Consider the following 9633-nt stretch of genomic DNA (forward strand, 5'->3'; position numbering starts at 1 on the left):
AGAGACAATTGTTAGATTTTCATATTGCTTATATGTTACCTCTTTGTTTTTTTGCATTATGTCTTGTAACATTTCCAATGTCATTTTGTCATTTAGCTTGCAAATAAATGTGGAGAGCCCTGTACGAAGTGTATGCTTTTTGTCTGTCCTTGTTACAATATTTTTAAAAAGCAATGTTGGTGTTTCATTTTGAGCAAGATGTTCTTCTGCTGCGGTGTAATGCTGAAGGAAATTTGGATGGATTTCTAGCTGCATAAAATATACGTATACGGAGTTTAAATGATTATGTGGATTATTTGCATATTGAATGCTTTACTGATTAGACTAAGTGCAGTCTGAGAAATAATTGCCATTAATTCTTACCTGTGCTTTGTCTTCCTCAGATTGACCATCCTTTATTTCTAGAATGTTGAGATTGCCTTGCTTTTTTGTTGCAAAGACCAACGCACCTATTGTTCCAATTGGGTAGTTGCTTGTGCTATTCAGTAGGTTGCTTATTGTAGTGTTAGGGATGAAATTGTAGTCATTGCATATGCGATTGATTGTTTCCACTGTGCTTGTTTCCTTTAGTAGAATAATGCAGTCGCAATCACCTCTATCAAAGTCTGATTTTGGTTGGATGTCAAATCCGGTAATGCAAACACCCATGCCTGGGATTATTTTGTCTTCAAATTGTTGTACTAAGTTTGGATTGACAGTGACTGTTATTGTCATTTCTGCTTTATGATCTGTCAGATCTGCTCGTAGCACTTCTCGTGTTTTGTTGACTTTATCCAAGTTGACTTTGTAGACAACCAACACGTCTCCTTCAAATATGCTGCCTCCTTTTCTTGCATTCAAATCTTCTATTGTAATGGAGCCAATAGTTTTCACTTTTGTCCTGCATTGACATGTATGTTAGTGCATTTTCCATGTGCATATAGAATTATTAAATTCATGAAAGCAAGTAGATGTTACCTTTTTGTAGACTGGTCTTGCCTCATTTGTGTAGCCTTTCCTGCTCTTTTGTTTGCATCCATTGATTTCTGTGCATAAATTGTGGAAATGAGACGTTGCTTTAGTGCATCAGATTTTTTGTTACTCTAGACATTTTCCATAATTTTTAGAATGCAGTTATTGAGATTTGAAGTTTATTGTTCATATAGTGGTTAATAAAATTTGTTATGTGGAATTGTTTTGAATGTAGAAAATGAATCTTGCAAGTAAATTTGTATTTAAAGTTTTATGAGCAAATGACGGAAATGTCATTTTTTTATAGTCATTATGTCAGGTAAATGTATTTTAAGAAATGTAGAGAAATGATCTGACCAATATGCCTCTGTTTTATGGATAAAGCATACATTTGATGTTTTATTTGACCAAATGTGATCTATGAGTGGCTTATTCATGCTATGTCTATGTTGAAGTAGAAATGTGTATTTCATTTGTTGCATATGATTATTTATGTCTTTTGTATTTTTTGTATTAGCTAACATGTCAATGTTAAAATCTCCTAGAATATAAGTGAGTGCAGTTGGGTGCATTTTGGAAGTTAGAGTGTCTAACACATTTTTAATATCTATGAAGGGAGTATTTGGCCTTGAATAGATATTGCAAATATTCAATATATTGGTAGAATTTGTTATGGTTAATGTGATCGCTTCTACATGTTTTGTTGTGTTAGTTGATGATGTTGTTACATTGATATTGTTTCTTACTAATGTCATAATGCCATGTATTCCATGGTTGACATGAATAGTGAAGTCTTTTAGAATTGAATTTTGCTTTATTGAATTTGTGTGAGTTTCTTGTAAACATATAATGTCTGAAGACATAATTTCAATATCATTGAATAAATCATTGTCATGAGCATGTAGACTTCGTGTGTTTAATGTGCACAAAAGCAAATGTTCAGTATTATTTGTGCATGAAGCCTCATTTTCAAGTTTCCAACAAGCACTTGTTTGTAGGCGTTCCATTTGCATGTTTATTTTTGGTTTTACATGAAAATGTTTTTGAGCGAGTGGTTTCACAAGATATAGGTTTTGTATCATTTTTGTACGTGATAGTGCAGTATATGTTATTCCATGGTGTCTTATACTTGTTGGATCAAAAGCTAATCTTTCCATTGTCAATCCTTGAGATCTATGAATTGTGTGTGCAGATGCTAGTTGTATTGGAAATTGTTTTCTAATAGTAATTTTTTTGCTTGTTGAGATTTTTTGGATTGGTCTTGAAATTTGTACAATAGGGACCCATGCTTTCTCAATACTTTGGTTGTAGTATTGTGCATATTTTATTTTTTGGAGATTTCCAATATTAGAATCATTAAATTTGATCCAAACAATTTCTAAATTGTTGTGGTTTGTGTAATCTTTGAATATTCCATCTGAACCATTGACTAGTCCATCAGTTGTATTGTAGTTTCCTGAGTATAACTCTATCAACATGTTTCGTTTTAGTTGTATTTCAATTGGGAGGGTTGCTGTATGGTTGTAAAGTCTTATGCCATTTATGTTGTCCTCGTATTCATCTATGGCCCTTAGAACAATAACTTCTCCAGACATATTTGCTAACATTTTTTGGTTGTGTACATATACGTCATTTTTTCTATAGAAAAGGAAAGGAAGTGTTGGGTCATTTGGTATTGGCCGCAAGCATTCTTTGTTTAGATATGTTATATCATCTATTGTTTGTTTTGCCAATCGAATTCTATTAAGTATTTGTATAAAATTTTCATCCTTTTGACGCATTGTGGTGTGCAATGTGTAACATTTGATGTTATCATTTCAAAAGTTGTAAGGCATTAAGTCTTTGTCTGTAGTTTTATTTTCAAATACTGAAGAGTCAAGAACTGGTTGGGCTTGATATAAGTCACCACAAAAAATTGTGTCCAAATTGCCGAAATAAGAGGTTGGTGTGCGCATTATTTCTCTTAGTCGTTTGTCTATATAGCGTAGGAATGTTGAACCTACTAAAGATATTTCGTCAATCAATATAACTTTGAGTTGTTCATAATGTTTGGACATTTTGTCTAGCGTGTCACTATTTAGTGGAAGGAATTCTGATTTATTGAACGGAATATGAAATGCAGAGTGTATAGTCATGCCACCGATGTTGTAAGCTGCTTTTCCTGTATAAGCTACAACTATTCCCTTTGGTTTATCTGGGTTGTTGTTAATTGTGTTGTTATATATACGCAACAGTGCTTGATAGATCATTTTTGCCGTAAAGGTCTTACCAGTGCCTGCTCCGCCAGTAAGGAATAAGTGAAGTGGTGTTTTATTTGTGACTTTTTTGCAGACAATGTCTTTTACTATTGCCTGTTGTTCTGTATTTAGCATTTGTCGAATTTTGAAGTATTCATCATTGTCAATTATTTCTGGGTGTTTTCCTATTTCGAAACCTACATATTTTGTATTTGTAATTTTGTTATATCTTCCAATTTGAATATCATCATGAATGTCATATGTCTCATCTATGATAGTTGTTTTGTTTGTTTTATTATTGTCATTGTTTTCTAATAATCGATTATTGATTTCTGTAACTTCTTTATCAATGTCACCCCATGCTTGATTTAATTTGTAGTAGAATTTTGAACTATTTTGTCTTATTATATTTTCATGAAAAGTATATGCACTTTCCCAAGTTTTGAAATTTTCTTTTAGTTGGGATTCGTTATTTGTAAATGGTACAAAAAGAAGTAGTTGTTCTCTGCAATAGTTTTCTAAGTCACTGTGTTTATTGTAACTAATAAAGCGTATAATATTTTCTTTTTGTTTTCTTTTTTTATTTTTTCCTTTAACGTTATAGTTAGAGATGTACTCGGCTAGGCATATGTTTTGTACACTGTCATGGCGATTTTTATAATGGTCTATTAATGATTTTGCTGTTACATTTTCTGAGTTATCTGGTTCCTGGTTTAATTCTGAGGCAGACTTGAGTACAAATACTCGCTCATTGTCTGATCTTGTATCAATGAAAACACATTTTCGTGAACTCTTATTAAGGGGAAGGGATAGAACTAAATGTGCTGCTTGTTGTGCTGACATTTGTTGCAAATTTAGTAAAGCATTTCCTAATTTTGTTATCATTTTAACCGCATCTATATTTTCACTTTGGTGATCATCTCTTATTCTTTTGAATGCACGTGTCATAGACTTGTCAACCTTTACCATATATGAACTACAATACATGGCAGCAGCATATGCGTTTAACACGAATTGGGCATCTGTGTTAGCTCTCCATAGTTGTGGCATTTGTTTGCAGAAACTGTTGTTCCATATTTGGGAAGGATTTCTTTGAAGGAATATAGTTGGCTTGTCTATTGTTGATCGTAGTAGAATGATGTAGTCATTTTTTGTTATTTGCAATTCATCAATGAACATTTCAAATGTGAAGGAGGTATTGAAGTCTCTTTTTTCCAAAGATTCAAATATTTGGTTGGCAGTTGTATTCATAATAGCATCTTTATCGCACAAAGGGTCCAAAATCATTGTATTTGGCATAGGTGGAATGGGGAAATTATATCTACATTTTTTGTATGACGTTCTTTTGCATTGTCTAGTATGGTGATGTTTATGCAATTTGGCATATTCTGCTTCCAAGTTATCAGTATTGCATGTGATGTGCATGTTCACAAACTCTACTATTTCATCATTTGTTTGCTTTCCATAGATAGGTGCATTTTCAACCCAAATTAACATGTGCTCATGTTCATTTCCCCTATTTTGAAATTCAGTGACCGAAAAATAGTCAACAACTTTTCCAAATAGTGATTTTTCTTGAAATAGTAGTTTCCTTAAAGCATTAATCCTATGTCGATAGTACCTTGCACATGTTATTGGGTCTTTTTTCACAAGTATTATTTTGTTGGTGTCGTTGCATTCAAATGTGTCATTTGTTTTTGTTTTTTGTTGACGTAATTTTTGTAAATATTGGAGAGTCGACATTAGGGGCTCCCAATTCTCTTCCGCACTTGTAAAAGTGAGGAAAAATGTAGGTGGCCCAAGTTGTCGAATCATAGCAAATATGTTTTTTTTCAATTGATGCATGTAGTCTGGGGATATTCGAATTCTTTTGAAATCTACATATCCAATGTCTGATCGTAAAATTTTTTCCAAATTTGGTTTTTGCTTTACATCTTTTGCGAGTAACTTGCGTCCTTTTAATTGTCCTTTTCTAATTCGTATCCATAGTGTCGATAAGACCTGATGTATAATTATTTTTATGGCTTTGAAGAAAAGGTTTGTTGTATGAAGTGAAAAATCTTGCTCATAATGAAGTAATTCCCACTGTGATAATTTTTGATAACTAAATTTGTCCATTATGTCATTATTGCGTGGCTCACCAAAGAAGAGGGTTGGAAAATTCATTTCTTCTGCATACTTGTCTTTGAAAATACCAATAGGATAACAGTTCTCAGCAGGTGCAATTTGAATTATTTTGTCATCCATATTGTGGATGCATGTAGAGTCTGTGTATCCATGTATTAAAGAATCACTTGGATTGTCATATTCAAGATCACTTTCAGTTTCACTTTCAGAACAACTTTTGTTTTCACAACCATTGTCTTCATTGTTGATATCTAATGTTTCTATCCACTTTTCATTTATTTGTACATTTTGCATTTGGTAAAGGGTTGTTTTGCTTAAATCGAATAGAGCCTGCATTATTATATATGGTCGTACCATGCCTTTTTGAAATGCATTTTTATATTGCAATTGTCTTTTAAGAGCCACTGCAATTGTTGTTGTGTTTGATAGTGATAGTGGTAGAGCATTTTGAATATTGTATATGTTTACAGGGACGTTTATGATGGAACCAGTTAGTCCAAGTTGAGACTTTTTATATCCTAATTCCCAAATTTGTGCAAATGCAATTCTTAGTGAAACTAGACGTTCCTCTAGTTGTGTTATTTTTTGTACACTTGGTAATGGCTTATTTTTGCGTATGTTGTGAGGAACTGCATATTTAGGTATTTTTTTTTTTCTGAGAGAATCGTTACATATTTTACATATGTACTCGGTAAGCAGTGGTGTGTAAGATTTTGTCAAATTGTGGTATAGAACTGTGTGTTCCTCTTTGTATTGTTTTATATCTTTCTTGAAATGGAGCATTTGACAAATTGTGCAAGTATATTTTGGTGTGTCTTTTACTGTGGTAAAAAATTTATCAATTGGTGTCAAAGTTGTCTTAGTTGATTTTCTTTTCCTATTTATTGTTGTTCTGGATTGAGTTTGTGGTTTTATATTATTTTGGTTATCAGTCGAGAAAATATTAGTGTTTTCGGTTGTAATTGTTTGTTGATTAATGTTGCAAGCTTTATTTCTAATTAATCTTTTGACTGCACGCAATGTTATATTGTGTTGATTTTTTGCAATATTATGCTTATCATTGGTAGACAGATTGTAGTTCTTTAATGTTTCTTTCTTTTGCTTTTTTTGTCTGAGTGGTGTGTTGCCATTGTTTCTTATCATTTTTTTTAATCTGTGCAATTTGATATTATGTTGTTTTTGTTGTAAGATTCCATTGGTTAGCAGTGGTTCAAAGTGCCCTGACAAAGGATTTGCATCATGAAAGAGGATATTGAATGGAGTAGAATTGAGGTGGTTGTTAAAATCTAAATATCATTTTCCATAAGATGCAGACCAAACACATATACGAATATTGAGCCACTTTGATATCCAATGTATGCAAAATATATCCCCCCACAAACCATTTTGCTTTGTCTTAGTTGATGGTTTTGCGGATAAACGCATTCTTTGCAAATAAGTTGAAATATCTTCTACATTGTGAAGCTCTCTCAGGCTTTGAGGGTGGAGTTCATGGTTATAGGAATTGATAGCTTCCTCATCTCCATTTTGGAGGCAAGCAATGAAGAAATCTATTGTTCCATTACGAATTTCATTTGATGTATGTTGAAATTTTAGTAGATATTCAAATGTATCAAATAAACAATCACCGATATTGTATTTGAAGTCATGAGGCCTATATAAGCCATGCTTTAGAAGAGTTTTGTCAATGTCAGTTGAATGTACATTACAATTACATTTGTTTTGGTCTTGCTGCATGATTTGTAGATGTTTGATTGTTCAATTTTTTCATACAATGAAGTCTTCCACTAATGAGTTTGATTCTTATTTTTTTTTATTGTTAAATTGCAAGTTGTAGTTTTTTGTTTGTTTCAAATGTAGTATGTTGACAGTTATGTGCTACATTCTGATTCTGCACCATATGCTATAGGTTGGCAGCCTGCATTTATTACGAATCAATGTTTACATTAATGTTTCATTTATATTGGGTCACTTTATATATAGAATATTTTACGTACAAAATTTTGTTAGTTTACTCACAAACGGCTATCATCTAAACATTGCTATTATACTATTTCAACCAATAGTACTAGATATATAAAATGTTTCGAATTATTTTCCAAGAAAGATTTCTTTAAATGTTGGAAAATAGTGACTACTTATAAGATTGGCTAATAATTGAGTAAACTTAATAATCTAAGTAACAAAGTAATTACATTTCTAAATAAATTTTATTTGAAAGCCATTGTAATAGTATTTTTTTGCACACTTTTACACAAACATTTATACTTTTTATGAATATTGATTTCTGGACTCTCTTAATAATTGTTGTTTAAGCTTTAAATTGTTCAATAACAAGACCCTTCATATAAATGGGTAAAGACCTTTCATAGTGGTTGGCTATTACCGTTGAGAGCATTAAATAGACAGTGTTCAATATTAGTTACAATGCTCTCAATTTTTGATACCTTGCACTTTATGACATTCATTTCCAAATTAATTTTGTCATACAATGCAAGGTGTTTATTGTCAAGATTGTTTGAGGCATGCAAATCACCAAATGTTGAGCTAATTCTTTGTTTGTTTGTTGCATAGGTAGACCCGCTTCTATGCTGCATACTATCTTCAATGTTCATTGAACTCAAGTCACAATTGTATGTATTTTTCTGGATGACTGGGCTAGTTGGGTTCCATGGTAGTCTTTCTTCTGTTGCAGGCCTTGCCATAGTATCATTTCCTACATTAGATTGTGGAATGATATAGTTAGATAAAGTACTTAGCAGAAATGAGGATATGTATAGAGGCAATATTTTGATTGTAGTAACTGTTTTTTTCCATTTACAAATGCTAATCAATTAATCTATTAATGTAAAATGTAGCAACAGGTTTGAGGACATACCAATGCTACCATGTACTTTCATCCATTCTAAGTCTGTAGATTTGAGAATTCCGATAGCTGCCTGGTCAAAATTTGTATCTCCAACATTGGAACTATATGTTAATGTTGGCTTTGTGGTAACAACTTTTTGCATATTTGAAGTATTGTATGGCTGGCATATGCTTTCTTGTTTTTCTATTTGTTGTGCATTCTGGGTATCTATGGTGTATAATGGTTGTTGTTGAGGATAGCTATATTGTGTGCAATAGTTGGGTTCATATGAGGTAGATAATTTTGTTGGACATTGTAAATGTTCAAAATTTCTTGATTGACAGTGATTCATATCTTTAGATGTCAGTAAATATTTTGCATCAGAAGCCAGTATATTCTCAAATGCAATATCATCAAGGCATGGTGAGTGGAATTTTTTTCCTTGAGAGATATCAGTCAAGTCTCCACAGACATGACTTTCCATGTTTTTTGAGATATGGTTGCTTTGACAAAGAGATTCTATCATTGTCATTATATCAGCACTATGAATTGCTTCACTATTTGCTCCCAACAAATTTATATGACAATCTATACAATCTGTTGCACCTTTCATGGAGAGAGCTGCTTCTCTATATGCATTTGCAGCTTCCTCAGGAGTTTGAAATGTTCCAAGCCATTTTCGATCTTTAGTCTTTGGATTTCTTATTTCTGCACCATAGCTGCCCCAAGGTCGTCTCCTCACACCCTTGTACACTTTATGCTTGGAACATTTCCTTCTTTTGCAACAGGTTTGCTTGATTTTTTCAAAAGTTGATGTTTCTTCATTATCTAAATCAACAATTGGTATTTGCATGAAAGTAGTCATGGTTTTCATTGCTTCTGTGAAGAGAAAAAAAAATTTCCATAAACATGATTATTTGAACGGATGAAACAAGTAGAAGTCATTATATTTGACAATTTTCAATTACTTTAATTACAAGATATACTTATTCATTACATTGGGTGATGCAGTCGTGTCATCATATCATCAACATTAACTACATTTGAATGCAATAATATTTACTTTATTGTCTATGAAATTCTTGTTCGCAATGGACATTACATATATTTCTCAAATAGATAGAGAATTACATAGAAGAGTACTACATTCAAAGTCAACAAATAAATGAAAGTAGGTGTTTCATTCACAGTGAAAAATAGAACCAAGAGAGAGAAAAATTCAACTCCCAATACTATTTCAAGAAGTTCCATTGTTTCCTGACAGTTTCCAACAGCGACTTTTGAACAACTTCAATGGCTCTTGATGTGAAATTCAAATTTATAGAAAATAGATGTGTCCCTGAAATCTGTCAATCCTGCCACATGAATATATTTTAAAAAGATGACAACCTTCCAAGCTAAAGAGATTATTATCCTTCCATGTTAAGTGCAATTCATGAAATTGCTATAACTTTGTACTAGTGAAAGACA

General features: G+C 32.3%; 1 protein-coding gene across 1 annotated transcript; it reads right to left on the reverse strand.

Annotated features, from left to right (window-relative positions):
- Positions 1 to 2768: 2768 nt before the first annotated feature.
- Positions 2769 to 4238, reverse strand: LOC149564431 (uncharacterized). The gene has a single exon (XM_089816184.1). It carries the CDS (start codon positions 4236 to 4238, stop codon positions 2769 to 2771), a length of 1470 nt encoding a protein of 489 aa, XP_089672310.1.
- Positions 4239 to 9633: the final 5395 nt, after the last annotated feature.

This window comes from Cupressus sempervirens, chromosome 3 (genome assembly GCF_028749045.1).
Source record: "Cupressus sempervirens isolate cs-2001-9-10 chromosome 3, ASM2874904v1, whole genome shotgun sequence".
Taxonomy (NCBI): Eukaryota; Viridiplantae; Streptophyta; class Pinopsida; order Cupressales; family Cupressaceae; genus Cupressus; species Cupressus sempervirens.

Bases quoted from the DNA above. Each gene is read 5' to 3' on its own strand.
- LOC149564431 (XM_089816184.1), bottom strand. From the start codon at position 4,238: ATGCCACAACTATGGAGAGCTAACACAGATGCCCAATTCGTGTTAAAC.